This window comes from Atta cephalotes, assembly GCF_000143395.1.
Source record: "Atta cephalotes unplaced genomic scaffold scaffold00026, whole genome shotgun sequence".
NCBI lineage: Eukaryota > Metazoa > Arthropoda > Insecta > Hymenoptera > Formicidae > Atta > Atta cephalotes.
The window spans coordinates 1,920,227-1,940,224 of NW_012130090.1; the positions used below are offsets into that span (position 1 = coordinate 1,920,227).

The 19,998-nt window shown below is 35.1% G+C and overlaps 1 protein-coding gene across 1 annotated transcript in view; it reads right to left on the bottom strand.

Moving 5' to 3' along the window:
- Positions 1-1,520: 1,520 nt before the first annotated feature.
- LOC105620446 (coiled-coil domain-containing protein 39) overlaps positions 1,521-19,998 on the bottom strand; it is a 121,200-nt gene continuing 102,722 nt past the window's right edge. Inside the window, exons 8-10 of the mRNA XM_012201937.1 lie at positions 2,600-3,082; positions 1,901-2,110; positions 1,521-1,829 (exon numbers count right to left, since the gene is read on the bottom strand). Coding sequence (XP_012057327.1) covers positions 1,521-1,829; positions 1,901-2,110; positions 2,600-3,082 — 1,002 coding nt within the window. The remainder of the gene's footprint in view (positions 1,830-1,900; positions 2,111-2,599; positions 3,083-19,998) is intronic.

Sequence of the window (19,998 nt, forward strand, 5' to 3'; positions counted from 1 at the left end):
AATCGATCCAATTTTTTACTTCTTCATAAGACCGGAAGTGCTGGTCAGCCAGGCCGTGTGCCATTGATCGAAACAAGTGATAGTCAGAGGGAGCAACGTCTGGAGAATACGGCGGGTGGGGTAAGACTTCCCATTTCAACGTTTCCAAGTATGTCTTGACCACTTTCGCAACATGGGGTCGAGCATTGTCATGCTGCAAAATCACTTTATCGTGTCTCTCGTTGTATTGCGACCGTTTGTCTTTCAATGCTCAGCTCAAACGCATCAATTGCGTTCGATACCGATCGCCTGTGATTGTTTCAGTCGGTTTTAACAGTTCATAATACACTACGCCGAGCTGGTCCCACCAAATACAGAGCATGACCTTGGAGCCGTGAATATTCGGTTTGGCCGTCGACGTGGAAGCATGGCCGGGAACTCCCCATGATTAAAGCCTCGAATTTAGGAAAAAAACGGCGGAAACAAAGTTGTACACCTATAACAGATTCAAATAAAAAATTTTATCCATTTTCAATCAAAATTTTAATTATTTTAATTGCGACCAGACTTTTGCACGCGTTACATTTATTTTAGCTGATGTCGACCAGTATGTAGATGCCCAATTTGAATTATTATGCTATCGAAATTATTATTATGATTTTTTCCATAATTGTTGCTTTTTGTGTGCAATAGTGGATCGCTTTGACAAAACGAGCGATTCTTCAGATGTGGGATGCTTTGCAGTTTTCCTCGATGCGTTACTCGCTATTAAAATCAAATAAAATACAAATTAATAATTATTATTACGATTTAAATGATTTTAATTTGATAAATTCAACGTTTTAAAAAATCAATCATCAGAAATTAATAAAAATGTTCTTTTTTCCTAATTGCTTTGATGATATAATTCTAAATAAAACATGATATTTAAGGGGATACTGTAGTGACCAAATGTCCCTTGTCGGGACATTGCAGATCGATATAAATCTTCGAATTTACTGAACGGAATCAAAAATCCTTTTATAAAATTAAAGTAGACGCAAAATTGGGAGGTGCTGCAGTAAACTTTAAAATAAATATTAAAATAAAAAAAGTTAAAAACATACATTTTTTAACTCATAAAATTGTCACTTAACGTAGATCTTAATACAAAAGTAGCTCTTATAACTCATATGGATCAAAACGACATTTCAGTACCCAATGTTTTATTGTACATGCATAAACGACAATGAGTTTATGAAACTAAAGGTAAAAGTTTAAAAAGAAAGATTTCTATTAATCTGTAAATTATGTGTATACGAACGATGAGCGAAGACTCGGAATAAATAAAGCAATAATGTGTTTAATAGTAGGTATTCAATCTTGCAAGAGATAGCGTTATAATATGTTAATTAAGGACAGATGCATTTGAGTGAAACAAATAAAGAAATGAATTAAAGATATCATTATTATTGATTTTTTTATTTGAAATTTTAAAAAACCTGTACTATTATTGACAGCGATCAAGTTCGGCCGTCACTCCAGCATCCCCTAAAGAACTATCACAACAATACTTTCTTAATGTACGTACGTTCCTCAAATTGCGGCTCAATTTTAATTATGCTACTGATACTCTCCCTTGATGATGTAAAGGCACTTATGCGACTCGTACTCTTCAAATGATCTATCATGCCTGCAGAACTGTCACAAGGTGATTTAATTGATGAAGGAAAATATGGTAACTCGATGTTCTTTGCTATCAGCAATTTCTTAATGTACGCTTCAGCTTCTACATGACGAATCGTGAACTCCGCGATATCTTGAAGAATTAGGGCGTTTTGTTCTTGAAGTTCTCGCAATTCCACTTCTTTCTGCAGGGAAGCATCTCGAGATAAAATCGACTAAGAGCATGATTTAATAGCAGATCTTCATCATTACCTACCTGTTGCAAAAGCACAGCGTCGTCTCTTTTAGAAATATATAAATTTATATCCTTCTGTACCTTACGAAGGCTCTTATTGGCTCTGGATATCTTCTCTTCTTGTTCTGCCGTTTGTTTCTCAATACCTGATAAATAATGTTCTTTATTTTCCTTTTCTTCTTTGCTTTTTTCGATATCGTTGAGCAATTGAATATAATCATTCTGCGTTTTCTGCCAGATAAAATTGAAATATTAATTTTCTATATTTTATTGCTATCAATTAAATTTACTCGTTTAATTTTATATTTTGCACGTTAAACATTTAATACATGCATTATTTGCAATAGAAAAATATAGATTTTTTTATGCTATAAAAATAATATATAACTAAACAAATCTACTAAAAATAATTTTGTCGTACTTTTTATTTTCTGTTGCTATCATCTCTTTGTACAAATGCATATAGTTTTTATTTCTTACTAATCTGATAAATACCATTTTATGTTCTTTTATATCAATTTTTTGATAAGTACGAAAAGTTCTCCTACCAAGTCGATATAAATTAAAAGTCAACATAAATTAACATAATATCAATGTTAAAATTTTGCACTCAACAATGTAATATAACACACAGTGTTACATATTAATTTTAATTGATTTGTGTATTGATAGGATATGTACGAATATACCTATGTATTGATAGGATATGTACAAATATACCTGTAATTTATCAAACAATCGTTGCAGTTGCGTTTGTTTTTGTAATAGCTTCTGTTGTGCATTATGCATCTGCTCATCGAGTCTGTTTTGTTCCGTCCATTCAGGTCCATCTTGATTAACCGTGCTCATACTGTCCCTATATTTGTCGTTACATACGTTTACTACACGCAATGTGTTTTCCATACTACGTATTTCCTGCTCTGTTCGTCTGATTGTTTCGTCCAACTTGTCGCCTTGTTCTCGCAGTATGTATCGCTCTTGAGCACTTTGTATCTTTAAGTATGCGGTGCTCATCGGCGCCCCATCCACGGTAGTACCTATTGTCGCGACGCTGCTGTCATATCGCATCTGCAACTGCCGTATCCTGCTTTTTCTATCAGTAATAACAGTACGCAGCTCCGAGCACTCGTTGCCTGCGACCCTCTTCTGTATAGCGAACGCCTCTTTCTGCGCTGCAATCTCTGCTGCACGCTCTTTAAGCGTCTGTAAACAAAGATGAATATATGTGTCTGATTTTACAATTTACCATTGTACAATCAATTTCATTTTATGGAATCTTCTATTATTAAGCTTCTAGCGAATTCACGGAGGAAAGATCATTTCTAAAATGCTTAATCACAATTTTCAAAAAAATTTTTTTTAATTTAAGAGATTCCTAGATATAAAAAATATAAGGCAATATTCATAGGCTATTCTTATTTTAAGAATTTTTCTTAAATAATGTTTTGAGATATTAATGCAATCCTCTAATTGGCTTCTGATTACAGCTATATTATCAGAGAAGCTAAAATGAGTTTCACTTGATGATTAGCTAAGCGGTCACCAATCAAAATTGGGAATATTGGGCCCGCAGCTGATCGCTTGTAATAAGGGTGTTTTTCATTTAGGACACACTTGCTGTTTTTTTGTGATTTTTCACTAATTTAGTGATTTTTAAGATCTTTTGATGATTCAGTGAATTACTTCTTTATTTGGTGAATTTTCATATCGGCGTCTTCTATTCCTTTTATTCTTGTTTTCAATTTCTTATTAGTTTATATTAACATAAAAAAAAAGCAATCAGGAATCTTAAAGTTGCGTTTTTTAGCTGAACGCAGTCAATCTAGTTACATAATTTATATATAGATTTCATTTTAAATTTCACAGACTAAAGTGTAATGAGTTGTTTGTCAATAATTCTATAATTAGTCTAATAGTTATTTTTTAAAAAATATAGATAATAATGGTACATGGAGAGAGATTGTTATAATCTTGTTATATATTAGGGCCACTTGTTCCACCTTTTGGCAAATTTTATGCATAAGATAAGTATTATAGCAAAATCATTCAATCGCATTGCCAGAGACTTATTTAACACGTAAAATTTACTGAATGGAACAACCGGCTTTTATTAATTTAATTATATAGTGCAACAGTTAATATATCTGTATATAAATTGCAAACGATGGCATTTATTTATTGAAGAGCAACCGTACTGTCAACAGAGATTGCAAAAGTATATTCACTTTGTTTTATTTCTTCTTTTTTTTAGTCTTTCATACATTTGGTGAAAATAATTTTGGAGCTTTTTAGTGAATTTTGAAATAAGGATTTAATGAAATTATTTTTTGACCCACGACAACACTGTGTTCCAGTGTGTAAGATATTTGTTGGAACGCAGTTTAGTTTCATAGTGTAGCTAGAGTGACCATCCGTCCTTACTCTTTTTCTCGGATATGTATTCTTTTCATGCATCCGGGAACGTCCGAGCGGGTTTTCGATATGTACCTTTTTTTACTACTTTTGGAATTTGGGAGCAAGCGAGGGAGTCGGAAATTATTGAGTCTGTGACACTGTCACACATAAATAGGATGACCAAACGTTCAATTTTTTCCGGACTCTTTTTTTAGGGCGTTCGAGGATGTTCGGCCGGATTTTTAACGTGTTCAAGTGTATCATTTTGAAAGAGAGAATGAGCAAAATATTATGCAAAAAATTTAAAAATTATTAGATATTATTATATCATATTAAAGTTATTTCTTTGTTAATATATACTCAATACATGTTTTCATGTTCTTAAGATTTTTAAATATACTATCATAAATATACTATCACTTTACGTGATAATCGTAATGTGATTTTTATTATTATATTAAGGCTGACAAGGATCACTATAACAGTGGCTTTAAAGATTCATACTTTGCAAAAAAAATCTAATGTTATTAGATTCCTTCACATACTTGAAAATTGATAAAGATCCGATAACCAAAATTATTAATAAATTGAAAAACTTACTTGCGAGATAGAATAAATTTTATTTCTACATACAAAAAATTATATTATAGCGACGATAATCTTCCAAAAGCTTGCATTACCAAAAGTTCACAAACCGAATTGCCCATTCGGATTATTATTTCTTCATTGACAGTTCGTTATATAATGTACCTTTCTGAAATGATTATCAAGAGTGTTCCTAAAGCTCCAAATTTTATTAATAATATGGTAGCTTTGATCTTGTTAAAAAACTCAAAGATAACGAGGAAACTATCGGAACTGTCTTTTACAGATTTTTATATTCTATAACACATCTAAAATCCATCAAAATCGGGAGACGGCTCCAACGGTTTCCGGATTATAATTTAGTCTCACTAGACGTAATATCCTTATTTACTAATATTCCAACTGCTTTAGTTATTACAGTTTTTGACAAAAGGTGGATTTACATTTCAAGGTAAAGAAAAAATATCTTAGTTCGTAATGCCATACATAGATCAGATTTCGGACAAATATAAGAACATTGCCAAAAATATGAAAACCAAGCTCTCATTCTTCAGCAATAAGCTAAATAACACTATAAAAACGTTATAAAAAATGTTATAAGGATCCTATCTCTAAATTATCAAATAAGAATGAAGTTTATAAAATTAAGTGTAATGAAGTTTAAGTTGTAATGTAATCTATGTTGGACAAATTTTAGACGGTTAAAGACCAAAATATCTGCGAAACAGAAATCATATCTGAAGAAACACAAATATGAGTCAGTAATAACTGAACATAGATTGCATTATAATCACGACTTTAATTAGAGCGACATAGAAAGATTAGATATCAAGTGAAACTGTAAGCAATTAATATCCAAGATGACAGATACACATTAAGCGACAATGGCATTAACTTACAGACACTGAGTTTCTAAACAGACATCTGCATCTATTTTAAATAAAGATATTTGCATAATTTTTGAAAAATATTATAATTTATATATATATATATTTTTTAAATGTAATTTTTAAATAATTTTTTAACACAAATTGTACAAGAAAATAAATAATAAAATATTGCATTATTTGAAATGCCGAAGACGATCCGGATACGACCGAATCCTCCCAAACGCGCTGTGACGTCATACTGTAACAACGAAACCACAACTATTCAGTAAGAAATTAATTTATATATTATTAAGAGCAAAGAAAACATATACAAAATGTGTTTTGTACTTTTGTAAAAGCATAACAATTAAAACACTGGAAAGATCGTTCTTTTATGTGCCTCAAGCTGAAAATGCGAAAAAAAATGTAGTTTTAAAGTGCATATTGTATTGATGAACTAGGAAACATGAAATTATTTTTGTTGTGAATATCATTTTGATGTAAGTATTATTATATATAATGTTTTTTATGCTTTTTAATTGTAACATTTATTGAAATATTAACCATTTATTGAAATATTAAATTAAATTAAAAATGTTCATATAAAAATATTCAACATAACCTACGATGTAAGCTATAATAAAACATTGAGTTATCAAAATGTAAAGGTGTTTTAGGAATTTGTAAATTTTTTACATCTTAATAAAAATCATATCATAAAATTATTTTAAAATTCATTAAAAATTTTAAAGTTCATAATTAATAAAAAAACATGTTTTTAATGTGTAAATGCCATTTTTTAAATGTTTGTAACTTACATTAATAAAATTTATTAGAATAATTTGCTTTTTTAATTTTCAAACATTTTTTCTTTTGCAAACATTATGAAATTATCAACTAAATTTTTTTCAGTACAAAAGTTAAATGAAATTATGTCGAAGCCAGCCAAAAGAAAAACGATGCGAAGAAAATAAAATTAAATAAAAATAAAGCTGCAAAAATAAAGCTATATTCGATCTCAATTGAGTCATTCTTAATATTAGACACAAAATAATATAATTATTGAATTCAAATTCTGAACAGTTTAATTAAAATAAAATTTTAATTATAGATGGCTTAAAAATAAAGAATAGTAATAAACAGACATAAAATCGCTGGATCTTATCATATGGTTATCAAGATAAGTCCGAAATGTTCTTCTGCGCATCATGGATGTTGTAGCATGTTCCATTAACAGTAATAATGTGTATGCAGAAAGTTAACGCTTGTTACAATTGTGTCATAATTAAAATATCAATAATAAAGTCGAAAACTACTTGGAACAAAAAAAATAATCAAAATAATAATATGAGAATATAAAAATCAAGAAACAATAAGTATAAATTTTATAAAAGCAGAAATAATGGATAGTATAATAAGTAGAACTAATAAACATTATTTTAAAATATGTAAAACAAGTTGCAAAGTCCAAAGTTAAAATATAAGCTCAGTTAATATATAAAAATTAAAATATAAGTTCAATCGGAATATAAAAATATATAATATGAAGCAGATTGCGATAAAAGGTCTTTATTGTCTGAAATATTACGAAATGACGAAAACGTTATAATTAACAAGTGAGGGAATAGGAACTAATAGAGAGAAGATAACTGAGAAAAAGGGGGAAGAAGAAGAACTAAGAGAAGAAAAAGGATTATATAATAAAGAAATAATTCATGTAACAATTGTGTAATTCATGTAACCGTTTTGCTTATTTAGACCTTGTTTTTGCTTTTCTATGTGGACATCTTAGATATTAATCGTTTGTTATAAGACGGCTCACTATCAAAAATTCTCACTTTATCTCAATTATATTTGTGGTTCGCAATTGATTCTATGGTTAGTAATAACAGATGGTGAATCCGTCTTTTCCTTTATATCTGATTTATGTTCATGCAATCTAGTTTTTAACAAATGTCAGAGGCATTGTTGACAAATGTCAGAAGGCGTTAATCGTGGGCTGCCTAAGTATAACAAAATGCCACAGCCTTAAATCATGCTTTGACTAGTTATAAAGAAATGTCAGAAGCGTTCATTGTGGGCTAATTATTTTTAATTTACTGCTAGAAGCGTTTCAATTATCAGATTTGATGAAATACGCTTGCGGAATTAATTCATGGAATTTTGCGAATTGGAAACTACAATTGCAAAAATGTGAGTCTACATCATGATGGAACTAAAAGTTGGTTGCTTCACACGATCGACAAAGAAACTAATGAACACTGTGTGAAATTTTCACAGTAACCCTATAAAGAATCAAACTTTTCTAAAATTACAATTATTATATATAAAGATTTCTTGAAAACTTAAAACTTAAGTATTTATGAATTAAAAATGTAAGCTAAATAAAAAAAATTTTATCATAATAAGAGATCTCGATTTGAATAAGATTTTGTTAATGAGTTTTAATTCTCTTTATTCTCTTCCTTTTCTTTGTTTTCCATTGTCTTTTCTTTTCTTTGATGCTCTTTGTTTTTTCCCTTTTCTGCTCTTTTTGATGCTATTTAGTGAAATAAAACCATTCAGCTGCAATATTGCAGCTCTCGTTTTTCCGTTTCCGTGAGTGTCGTATAATGCGAAGTAATCATTCCTTAAAACAAAATTAATATAAAATTAATAAAAATAATACAATATATTTTTAATTTATGATTTAGCAACATTGTTTACATATCATTTAGGTATAATTATTACAAACTATAAATTTTCTAACTGAAAATGGTTCCTATACTTTTCTATTAAATACCTTTTTATAAAAAGCAGTTTATGACACATCCATTGGTAAAAATCTGTTTTAGAACACGATGGATGTTATCTCTAAAGTTTCCTTCAATTTTTAATATAAATTATTTCTATATAAAAAAAATATAGTTCCAGGTTTTGTTTAATGATCAGATTTAAAAAAATTCAGAAAGAATATTTAAAAATTATCAAATAAATATAATTTAATAAGTAATTTAATAAGTAAGAAAAATAGCGTGTGCACATATACACGCGCACGCACGCACGCATATATTAATATAAGTTTGAGATCAAGTTATCTTTAATTGTGAGAATCTCATAGCAAATATTTGACAAGAATAATCGTCTTTTTATTGCTATACCGCCTTTTAAGCTAATATATAATTGTCTTTATATTGTTACGTCCGGAGGATTCCATGATTCTTTTCTTTTATGGAAAATTCAATGCAAACTATTCCTTCTGCGTAACTAGAAACAAACAATTTTAAATTACACAGCAAATCAAATACTGATAATTATAATCAAATATAATTAAATTTTAATGATTGACAAATTTAATTGATAGGTCTCAGAGTTAGCCAAAACACAAGGCCAAAAGGTCTATCATTGCCGAATTAATCCCTTACAGAATGTCCTTTTGTATCAATATATTGACAATTATAATCAAAATAATTAAATTTTAATTTGGTTAACAAATTTAACTTTTAATAGATTTCAGAGTTAACTAAAATCACAAGGTCAGAAGGTCAATCGTTGCCAAATAAATCTCTTACAGAGCAACCTTTTTTATCAGTATTTGACGTTGCACGCGCACATCCGGACTTAGATAAAACTAATTAAAATCTTCACCAATCAGATTGCTTCAAGCATCTGATTCCTAGAAGTAAAGGACTAAGTATCAAAAAAACACAGAAGGACATTCTTTTTTTTAAATGTAAATACGAGCCTCCATGAAACTAGAGCGAATTCAAATTCGATTAATCAACGGTCTCTTAAGCGCAGAATTCTCGCATTAGTATAATAAATTGGAAGAGTAACTGTAATTGGACGATTCTAACTTATGCGACTAAAAAGGACGGGGCGCGGGAGGTACTCGTAGGTGCGGGGAAGGAAGGGAAAGACGCAGGGAAGGTTTCCGGTCGGCATCGATGTTTAATAAATGTAGGACCTCGGTCGATTGAAACAAAAAAATTTTTTTATTTACATTATTACATTGATTATCACTTATTACATTGATTATCATTTATTATACTGATTTTTTCTCATTCTTATTATATTTTTTTTCGCGATCGATAGCGTTTGAATGAAAAAAAATGTAATAAAGAATGGTGGCTCGAACATCGCTAGCAGCGCTTTCTGGAAAAAGAGAACGAAAAACTGACCACTATTCACTTTTTCAGCAGAGAACAAAATGCATTAACACTAGTCACTGTAAGTGCGATACTTTATGGTTTATATTTTAGCATTGATGATGTTGATGATGAGGAACACGTTGGCGATTTTAATGCTTTTGATCAGGACATTCCCAATATCTCGTTTTTTCCTTCGATGATGAATTTAGCAGACTTAATGACAAGGAATACTCCTTGCGCTCGATCGATTTTCGACATATTCTTTTATTCGATCCATATCTTATCGCTCGTAATCGAAGTTTATTGAATGAAAAAAAGTTATATGTTGTTTATATACACTGTCAGATCGGTAACATGTCGCGACGCGCTAAGAGAAGCGCCGAGTTTCAGCTGCTAAACTAAACATAACTCTTCTAAGTAAAATGAAAGTGGTGCTCCAGTGAAAAGTATAAAATCACAGTGCGTTCCACAGTTCTTAAATTTTCTTTCTTCGAAAAAATGTCGATAATGATTTTTTCTGGGAAGAAATCGATGGCATTGCGACACATTAAGAGAAGTGTTGATGCTGTTTATATAAACGTACCAATGATGTGTGAAAAATATAAACTAGAACCGCTTGCGATGCTGCCTTATCTACTTTTAAAGAAAGTGTGACCCAATAAGCAAAGGGAAACAAAGAAATCACAAATTAAATATATAATGAGTTATAAGCGCTCAGTTCCACAGTTGGTATCCTGGAAGATGAATCGGTCAAAATCAATAAGAATAATAGAAAAAGTATGGCATCGTATGAACGTTGAGAACATAGCCAACATAGTCGAGTATATTAGAAGTATGGATCCGGAACAGTTCACGAACATTAGAGACGAAGAAATGGAAGTAGATTTTGAGGGAATAATGGACCAAGATTCCAAAAAAGTATTATCCAACGATACTGATTATGCTAGTGATTCGAGCGAGCACGATACGGATCATGCAGAGAAATTTGTGCCCTCTCCAGAAATCCGTGAACAATCATACTAAACACTGCATAATCCAGTGCTACTATACAACGATGCTTTAACTATGTGCATGATCCATTTGGCTGACACCGATGTGGGAATGTATCTTATAAGGAAGCATGATATCAATTATATTGATGTGCTAGACGGTCGGTCTTGTACGAATTGCAAAATGCCAATGTACACTATATTTCCGTGCAACAAGTGCCCATTCTGTACATATTGAAAAAAAAATATATTGTGAACAATATTGTGAGCGAGACGTAGAAAATATGTGAAAAGACTGTAATGTAGATGATGTGCTATATGTTCTCGGTAATTCACAAAAGAGAGACGAATATCGCTGGTGTAATTCCTATACGATCGAGAATTATTGTAGATATACGATGCGAAACATGGAATAGTTAGAGAGCCTGTTTTTGAGTGGTCTTTACTCGCGCGACAGAAAGTGTACCTAGAGACAAATGTTACGAGGACGATGGGTATGAAAAGAGACATTGGTGAAACAGAAATGTCAATGTAATAGGACGATTATTATTGGGCGAAGAAAAGCGCAGATAAGAGCCAGCTTTGGTGCATGTGTATTAAGATTACTGCGAATAATGAAAAGTGCGTCGAACTGCTGATTATAGACAATATGTGGAGTTTCGTGATCTCGATAAGAATCTTGAGCTAAAACTGTTTTTTAATAGATGCGACGATCAATGCTTTGAATGTGAACAGTGCATTTTCACAAAAAAATATAATGACAAAGTGTTATAACATTATGACATTCTATATCGCGGTGCTGTAACGTATGTGAACGAATCATGTGTTCCGTAGAAAAGTGCGACGTGATCTAAAAACTGTAAAAAAAAGACAAGTGGAACGCGAAGCTGGAGCAGTGCGGTCAGGTCGCTATTCTGGTGGAGTCTTTCGCGTGGAAACGATGCGACGAGTACATCGAGCGGCTCGAAGAACTTTGATGTCGCTAAGCTTCGCGCCTCGCCGTTGGACACAGACAATCCGTCGTGAAGAGGATCGCGCGACTCGCAGATGCAAAGATATAATTAGAGTGACGTTTCATGCACGTTGGTGGTGGGTACGCGAATCGCAATGAAAGATCTCTCGTCTGGCGAGAGATTGACGTCGCATTTGAAAGCCATATATTGACGGGCGCTATGATCAACGCGGATTTTAAATTGTGACGGTTTTTGGAAGACGCGAGAGAAATGGTGCTCGAGCATGTGCGAGACGCATAGAAAGACACGGTAGTGTGAAAGTGAACACTGTGTTCAACAGTGAGTTTGTGATGAACAACAAGCGTGACATTAAGAGTAAATAAATACAATAAATAAACACTAAGAATATTGGGATATATCGATACACCGATTTGCGCGAATGGTACGAGCAGCACGTCATCGAGCCTACATTGACGTCACTCGAAGAGTTCCAGGAACGCAATAGTGAGTGGACATTGTCACGTATATTGAATTTGACTATCAATGTGAACAAATTAAATCCCATACATGCGAGATGTCAAATCAAAGTGCCACGGGAAATAGCGACGAAACGAGCGGTAAGTGTGCGTATGATGGACAATGCGTGCTTCGCGTAGTCGGTGGTCATCGCTCAGCTGAAAAATATACAGAACGAAAGTCATCGTATCCGCATTATACGACAGTGTTGAATCTCGCGGGTATCGAATTACCAATGATTTTAAAAGATATTTCCAGATTTGAACGTTTGAATAACGTGTTGATTAACGTATAGCATCGAGAATAAACAAATCCTTTCTCTACAATTACAATTCATTAGTGACAAGAAGGAGAAACATGTCAACGTGCTGTACATGCAAGATTCACGCGATGACAGTGTCGGACAATTTGCATGGATAAAAATCTATTCCATCTTGTGAGATCATAACTCATCAGAAAGGAGCACAAGAAATTTTTACGCGCTGTACACTGTACCCAAGAGTTTTTCAGCGATCGCGGCAGTTACGTCAGCAGGTTGTATGTCGATGGATGCTTGCATGCGTTGTAATCTGACACGAGATGCAGCAGCTCGTCGACCCACTTGTAATTGCCATTGAACATAAACATCTTCCACATGTCGTTCTTGAGCGTGCAATTGAAAACCGCTCGACTATTGACGCTTTCAACGTCGAATACGGAATAATGATTAACATCGTATTTTTTTAAGATTTTCTGCACATCAGCGTTGTAAAACTCCCCGTTTATAAATTTTTCGGACATCTTTCACTCTCTCAAACGATCTCAGCAATAGCATTAGCCGTCTCGTTCCCAACCTTGCTCTTGAGTAGTACGGCTCACGCGTACTTGCTCAACACATCAATGACAATAAGTATGTAATGGTAACCTCTGTTGAAGCCTGAGGGCACATCTCAACGATATCCTGCCACAGATCGTTGTATTTCCAGACTGCGTACGATCTGATGTCTCTCGGAGCTAATTTTTTCTCTTTTTTCATCACATTTCTTTTTGATTCGGTGTGTAATACAGGGTACAAGAAAATATTGTATTTCTCCTCGTTGGTGTCACTCAACTGACTCGTTTTATGGATGCGCGATTTAATTTATAATAAGACCAGCTTCGCGAAGTTCCTCGATGATCGACAGCATCTCGTTGTTGTGAGCATTATTGTCTGCTCGGTGCGAAGTGTCGAACAAGTGTCGTAGACAATTCACCAGCTTGGGATCATTCCAGTATGCACGTAATCGATCGCGTTATCATTAAATGTCATTGCGTGAAATAGTATCTTTCTATATTTCTTCTGTTTCTTGGGTGTGATCGACATCAATGTAATTACGTGTTTATACTTGTATCTCCGGTTGCTCAATAATCGACGCTGCGAATGGTACTTGTGCACGTTCATCATCAACAGATCTTTTACCTGTGCCTATCGTTTTCCATGTAGAAAACATAGTCGGGAATTCTTTTGAAAATCAACTCGTAAAGATTGGGTATACTGACATATCGTATGTTGTCGATAATTATGTTATCTATGTCATTCACGTCGAAACATTTATTGCCAAACATCAGCCCATTCTTGTGTAGGTAAACGCCATACGTGATCTATCCCACTCTCTTTATCTTGCGCTCTCCACAGAACAGCCTCGACTTTTCGATCTAGCGAGCCCAAGCTGGCTCATAACGCCTCTCGACCTTCTGACGTTTGCAATTGATTTTGAACCTTCATCGCTAGCAAGTCTTCTTTCGTTTCGAAAACGTTCTCCAATGACTCTATCAGTATGATTTTGTCATGCAGGTTATCGGTTGTATACGATCGTGCGATTTGGATTTCTGTAGAATCGTGGAACGCTCGAACATCTTACTTCTTCTCCTTCTTCTTGTTCTTCTTCCTCTTTTCTCTCACGTTTAGGAGCAAACGTTGCATCTTCGTCACGCGACTCTCTTTGTCGCACGCATGCCAGGGCTGTCGATGAAAAGTCGCAGCAGCTCGATAAGAAATTTAAAATGTCCAATGCTCTCCTCGATTCTATTGATCTTCAGAGCATGGATCGATTCGCTCATCTTCTCGAGCGCCCTCGCGATTTTTTTACGCTCGCCCACATCTGCCATGTTCATCTCTGGCTAAGTATCGACAACTGGTCAAGTTATATCGCGAACTCGTTAAATCCTTTTCTGTAGTATCCATTTGTGAGCGCACTGTCTTTGTCTATCACTGCGAATCCATATTTTTGTTGCCAACAGTCGCGGCATAACGTGCAAAATTTGTCGTGACATATTCATGATTATTGTAAACGTGTTTCAAGTTGATACCATCTTGTTTGAACAGAATCAGAAGGTTTGCGTTGTCAAGTATCCTCGCGTACGTGTCTGACATAGATAGAAGTCGACGTTTGCGAGGCGATCCAAAAAAAAATTTTTTCACTGCATCCTGCTTGTCGCATGCCACATCATCAAAGAGAAAAATAGAATTTGGACGTGCCTCGCTCGGAACGACTGTTATCGGAGAATGTAAAGTAATCGATTTCGTCGGTAAATGTAAACAAATTTTCAAGGTAGCGATACTTTGCTTTTGCAATGATTTCGAATAGACGTACACGTTCTCGAAACGTACTCGTACGTAGTTCTCGAACAAATTTAGAGAGAACGTTGGTTTTATCACAATTCAATAGACCGCAAATGATCGCGCATATAGCGCGATTTTGCACGCGGCAGTATTTCGCCGTTCTTGCGCTTCTCCGCGCTGCCTCCCATCGTTCGCGATTTCGCATCGCAATTCGTAACACGTATCGTCAGTGGTTGCAGCACGAATTTCATACTGCATTAATGCTCATACTACTGTGCGTTTCGAACGACTATTTAAAGGCGCGCGAATCTACGAGTCGCGCAATAATAAAATGTATCTCGCGCTGTGTCATCCTTCCGATATTTGAGACTTGAGCGCCAAGCAGTTGTAATATATACCGAAGATCGTACTCTAACGCATGTACAGCGACTACATCGAACACGTCTTGGACAAACTTTCGGAACAGAAAGCAGATTCGGAGATTCGATGTTGCGACGAGCACTACAATCAGTAGTGGCAGTACGCACATCGACGGTCCTGCATCTAAGATAAAGGAATATCTATATCTATATACTATAACGAATATCAGCATCAGACGGCAGTCTATTGAATCGAGCGATAAACGCGCTTCCTTTCGAGTGACACATTCCAAACTATCAGTTTTGCGGCGCGGACACTCGGCTTACGAAGCGATTAGCCAGAGGTGACATGGGCATAAATCCGCTGAACGCGGCGTTTCAAATAGTTCCAAAAACACGACATTGCGCGTATTCGCACAACAATAATCTCACCGATAGACACGCGGCAAGGTACTAGCCGAGAAGGCAGGAAATGCATTACTGCGAGCGATTCGATTCTGAGCAAGAGAGCCGCTGCTGCTGTCGTCTGAGCAGCGATGAAAATTAAGATCAAAATCGGTATGGGCATGAAACCCAAGAAGAAGAAACGAGAAAAAAAGCGATAGAAAAGCGGATATTTCCAACAGCGAAACGAGACCAGTACGTTACCGTTTCTGCTAATGTTGAGTCCTTGTTCGGCGGAGTGGCCAGACGAAAGCGGTAAATAACAGTAAAGCCGCACGAAGTCAGCTCGAAGAGCTGCAACATCACGATCGCGCGATGGAGCAGGATCACGGACTGTATCTCCGTATATGGACACGGATTATATCTCGGCCCATACAAACGCGGACAGGGCATAGCAAAGAAAAAAAAACGCCAAAGAGACGAATGTCATCTGGCGCAACTACCAATATGCAAATTGAACGAGCTCGCGAGACGTATAGAAGCGTATAGAAGCGTTTAGAAGCGTTTCGTGCGTAACACGTTACTGATGAGCGGCGCGGGCCGAAACGAAAGCAATATTGTGAATCTGGGAGATACGACGGGATCTGATACTCATTGAGTAGCATACGTGAAGAGAAACAACCGCGTTGTATATTTTGACAGTTTCGGAAATCTTCGACCTCCCAAGGAATTAGTGCGATATTTTGGGAACGGTTTGCTACGATGATAGAGTACAATCGCACGTCCTACCAAATGTGCGATCAGAGTTCTGCGAACAGATGTGTTTGCGGTTTCTACAAACCGTAAATGCGCGTGAATTTAAAAAGTTCGAAGAGATGTTGTAAAATCTTAGTATTAGTCGAACGCTTTTTCGGTCATGTCGCTGACGCTTACGTTGTGTTATTGAGCGAAATAAATAAGTTGTCGATGCTGTGCGCTTTAGAGAGCTGACGATATCTGAGCATGACTCTTCGCTCATATGATCTGATACTGAGTTTTCGCTCTTGCAGAATACAATCAAGCATTCGTGGGTCATTAAGATGGCTACTTAGCCATGCTGTATCATTTTCGCTATATAAAAGGTCGAAAAAATGTCATGTCCGAGAATATAAATCGATTCGACGACTATAAATTATCCAATGCGAAACTCTTCCTGAATTCGGAATGTTATCCGTATGATGAATTGAATCTGGATTTTGTTAAAAACAGATATACGATTCTGTACAACTTATATGCCCGTTTCTGCAAGGGCTATTTGCTAGGCAGCTAAGGCTACGAGTATCTCGAACTGAGAAAACTTGCTTATGGACGATAAGCGAGAACGCATGTACATCGAGACCTTGGATGCAGTTTACAAAGACATGGAACCTTTATCTAATCTAGATGTTACTATATGATGCGGACAACATGTTAAGAATTGCGCGTTACAAAATGTATTGAAAATATATAACTAGTGATTGCCAATTGCAAAAAGAATTTTGTTAATAAAAATACATTGACATATTTATTATGTATTTCTTTTCCCTTCGTAATATATGTATGCATGAACGTATATATAAACTCGTGACAAAGAAAATGTAGAAAGACGTGATAAAACATGTCGCGACACGTTCAAAATTTTTGGAAAGAGGGAGGTCTTCCCTCTTCGAGTCCTGAAGTATTATCATATATTGTACAATTTACGCGAATCAATCAGTCTTCAGTCATCAATCATTGATGCCTGCTTGTACGAACGGTTGAAAAAATATACTTGCTTGTACGAACGGTTGAAAAAATATAAATACTTCGCCAAAGGAAGTAGCGCATGACGTGAAGAAGAAATATAATATGTAAGTTTCATTCTATACACAAAAGAAACGTTTTTGTAACATTATTTATATATATCCACAGTGTGGAACATCGTACGGTGCGTTTACTGAATAGGCGTCACGACCTGACGGGCTATAAATTTTTGGAAATTAGAATCAATGGTCCGAGTTACGTGGAGATCGCCCTAGGAGATCATCGCAGACATGAACTGTTTCTCGAAACGTGAAAGAGCCACTACGAGCAGCGATAAAATATTTACAAGATTCGAAACGAATACAAGGATAATTTTATAAGCATTGGATCTAATCGTCAAAGTTACACGCTGATATTCTACGCTCGTATTCTTCCGTACGCATTACGATGATCGAAACGACGCTACGCCATATGTTTGACTTTAACGGGTGTATCGATATAATGTTGGAACGATTAGTCCGACTCATCAATACGGTTGATGTCAAGACGTGAGACGTGAATATCACGTCTGAGAATGCTATACGCGATAGCGGCATCTTTAATGGACATCAGCTCGTTGATTGCAAGCTATTAGCTTTAATTTTTAATACGTACAAAAAATCAGTGTAATAAGATGTGAATAAAAACAATTTTTTTCACATTACTACATATATATTTTCTTTTACTCCTCATCCTTTACCTCGATGCGCTAGTAAAAAACCGTATTGAAAAAATTGTATCATAAAAAAAAGGAACTTTTACTTTATTGATTCATTTCTTCCGTCCTTTCTTCACATTGCGCTCCGATATCATCGCGTTCTATTTTTTTCTAACATGTGAGCCCTTGTTATCTACTGCATTTTTTGTGACATCTAGAGTTATATTCTGCAAATATTTATGATCTTAAGTATTTCATATGCAAATCTATCCATAACCTCGCTATGGCAAAGGATGCTTTTCAGCGTCAGTCTTTACCGAATTTCATCTCCGCGAAGTATTCGTTTGTCGTTTCGAATTATAGTGAACTAGTGAAGAGTTTGCACTATGAGTGATTTTTATAATCGTGCAAGAATATTCTACCATTTAGATGATAGAATATTTTTGCACGTTTATGTGATTAAATGAAAGTGAAAATGACAGTTGTATTAGTATGATTTTTTAGAAAAAAAACTTATTATTTCCGTCCTCATATTGAGTTTGAATCGAGGCGCAAACGATGAACAACTTGTCGAATGTATTAAAGATCCGTTACGAGTATTCCGTTGAGGGAGTAAGTAGTTTTTCTTTTTTATTTGTATCAAATATTTTAGCAAATTTATGTTTCTAACATTTAAGTTTATATTTCAAGTCATCTTATGGTTGATGACGAACCACAGGCTCCAGTTATGGAACGAGGTGGAATCATCTCCTCGGTAAGTATAATATTAAGTGTACAACTTTGCTTCCACCGTTTTCATATAGATGGCTTTAGCGGTAAGTGGTGGTCGAAATAAATAGATCATAGACGTCATACAATAAACTTGGGCATCTGTCAACATAATCCCATAGAAACATTAGTCGATTTGTGTCTGCATCATAAAGTTATTCTCGATTGAAAATATCAGTTTACGAGCCAAATTCTTGTCATTTGCGGGAGGTTTTAATTTTTTGCTTCAATATGAAGAAATCTGCGGCTGAGGCTCATCGAATGCTCTCAAATACTTATGGTGAGGCCGCTATTAGTGAAAGAATTTGTCGTGAATGATTTCAACGCTTCAAGAACGGTGATTTTGACGTCGAAGACCGGCATAGCGATGGAAGAGAAAAGGTTTTCGAAGATGCAGAATTGGAGGCATTACTTGAGCAAGACTCGTGTCAAAATCAAGAAGAATTGGCACGATCATTGAGACTCAACAAGTCATTTAAAAACGCCTCAAAGCCATGGGAATGATTCAGAAGCAAGGAAATTGGATGCCGTACGAATTGAAGCCGAGAGATGTTGAACGGCATTTGTTTGCTTGTGAACAGCTGCTTGAAAGGCAAAGACGGAAGGGATTTCTGCATCGCATTGTGACTGGGGACGAAAAATGGGTTCATTACGATAATCCCAAGCGCAGAAAATCATGGGGAGTTCCCGGCCATGCTTCCACGTCGACGGCCAAACCGAATATTCAAGGTCATGCTCTGTATTTGGTGGGACCAGCTCGGCGTAGTGTATTATGAATTGTTAAAACCGACTGAAACAATCACAGGCGATCGGTATTGAACGCAATTGATGCGTTTGAGCCGAGCATTGAAAGACAAACGGCCGCAATACAACGAGAGACACGATAAAGTGATTTTGCAGCATGACAATGCTCGATCCCATTGCGAAAGTGGTCAAGACATACTTGGAAACGTTGAAATGAGAAGTCTTACCCCATCCGTCGTATTCTCCAGCCGTTGCTCCCTCTGACTATCACTTGTTTCGATCAATGGCACACGGCCTGGCTGACCAGCACTTCCGGTCTTATGAAAAAGTAAAAAATTGGATCGATTCGTGGATAGCCTCAAAAGATGACCAGTTTTTTCGACGCGGGA